Source organism: Lipotes vexillifer, unplaced genomic scaffold (genome assembly GCF_000442215.2).
Source record: "Lipotes vexillifer unplaced genomic scaffold, Lipotes_vexillifer_v1.1 scaffold692, whole genome shotgun sequence".
In the NCBI taxonomy this organism is placed as follows: domain Eukaryota; kingdom Metazoa; phylum Chordata; class Mammalia; order Artiodactyla; family Lipotidae; genus Lipotes; species Lipotes vexillifer.
This window is the reverse complement of record NW_006769434.1, coordinates 433,677-435,287: the sequence shown is the minus strand read 5'-3', so window position 1 is coordinate 435,287 and position 1,611 is coordinate 433,677. Positions and strand designations below refer to the sequence as shown.

The following is a 1,611-nucleotide window of genomic DNA, read 5'->3' as shown; positions in this document are numbered from 1 at the left end:
AGTTAAATATCATGGAATTTTAGTGAAGGGTCATGGTCTGGAATGATGTTTGGTAACCAGAGAAATTTAGTTTGCATCTATTTCAGTAGCTTTTTTTTGCAGTCTTTTTTATACCATCTCATCCTGGGCTGGGAAAATTATCTTGATGCTGGGCAAAAAGCCACTGTTAACATGGGGCTACATACATATTCTCTACAAATCACTTTATTGGGACATTGTACCAGAAGAATATAAAAGGAAAGGAGGAACAATTGGTATAAAACTATGGTTTGAACCACAGATCTCTGAACACTGTCCGTAAAATAAGCCGAGGAAGCAGCTGCCTCTGGGTCCTGGCACACCCTGGGCAGTGGAGAAGGCAGCCTGTGGGTTAGTTCTGATTGTTTTCATTTCCAAGGGTATGTCTGTCAAAAAGGTACTCTGCCAGGCCAGAATCTGGGGCTCCCATCTTAACCAAGTTGTGCACGTGGTCACCTAGTTGTTTGATAGACTTCACCTGCTCATTCAGATAGTGGGTTTCCAGGAAATCGCACAAATGGGGGTCACCTTTGTCTGAGGCCAGAGTGTGCAATTCCAGCAACGACTGGTTCACATTCTTTTCCAAGAGCAGAGCGCACTCCATGGCATTCAGCCCGCTTTTCCAGTCGTCCTGGTCCGGTTTCTTGATGTCCTGTAGGCAGATCTGTCCTCCCCGCTGGTTCTGCAGCCTCATCAGCTTCTCCGCGTGCTCGGTCTCCTCCCGGGACAGTCGAAGGAAATATCTGGCGAAGCTGTGCAAGGCCACGTCATCTCGGGAGAAGTAATAGGCCATAGACAAGTACACGTAGGACGCACAGAGCTCCAGGTTGATCTGGCGGTTGATGGCGGCCTCGGAGTCTGGGTGGAAGTTCTGGCGCACCCTGGAGGGGGCGCCGGCTGGCCCTGCTGGTCCCCGCGAGGAGGCGGCTGCGGCCAGCAGGCGGCCGGGGGCGGCGGGCGGGGAGCCCCAGGGCCGCCTGGGGACCCAGCGCGGCTGGAGCGCGAAGCCGTGGCGCGCCCTGCGCAGGGACACCAACGAAGTGCTGATGTGCTTGGAGAGGAACAAGAAAGAGGGCAGCATGGCCCCTTCTCTTTAGAAGTGGGGAAACTGAGGCCAGGCCGGCTCAGCGCGCCGGGGCGTAAGATCTGAATCAGAATGCAGCTTTAGGTGACGGCGACTGCGTCACACACCCCTTCCAGAGGCACCGAATTCCAGGCGGAGGGAGGCTGGGGGCGCGCGCCAGTCGCGGTTGGGAAAAGGCAGATGACAGTTACAAACATTGCACCCATAGTCGCCGAAAGACTTCTGCTCTTGGGCGTTTGTAATTTACTATTTCACGTAAGTTACAAATACTGTCAAAAACTAGACGCTGCAAAAGAAAGGATGGAGCCAAGCCACACTTGCCCTCCCTCTCTGACCTTTTTCTGTCCAAGGACCAAGGGATGGGAGAGGCAAGGCAGTGAAATAGGGAAAAACAAAAGTCACCACCAATTCATCTGAGAGTAAATAAAGGTCTACACCCAAAGAGGATGTTTATAAATTGACTTTCGGGTTACTTTAACAAATTTAAGTATGGAAATAGTTGCCAGTAT

At 51.9% G+C, this 1,611-nt stretch overlaps 1 protein-coding gene across 1 annotated transcript; it reads right to left on the bottom strand.

The window, feature by feature from the left end:
- Positions 1–345: 345 nt before the first annotated feature.
- On the bottom strand, positions 346–1,099 carry FTMT (ferritin mitochondrial). The gene has a single exon (XM_007445608.1). It carries the CDS (start codon positions 1,097–1,099, stop codon positions 371–373), a length of 729 nt encoding a protein of 242 aa, XP_007445670.1. The 3' UTR covers positions 346–370.
- Positions 1,100–1,611: the final 512 nt, after the last annotated feature.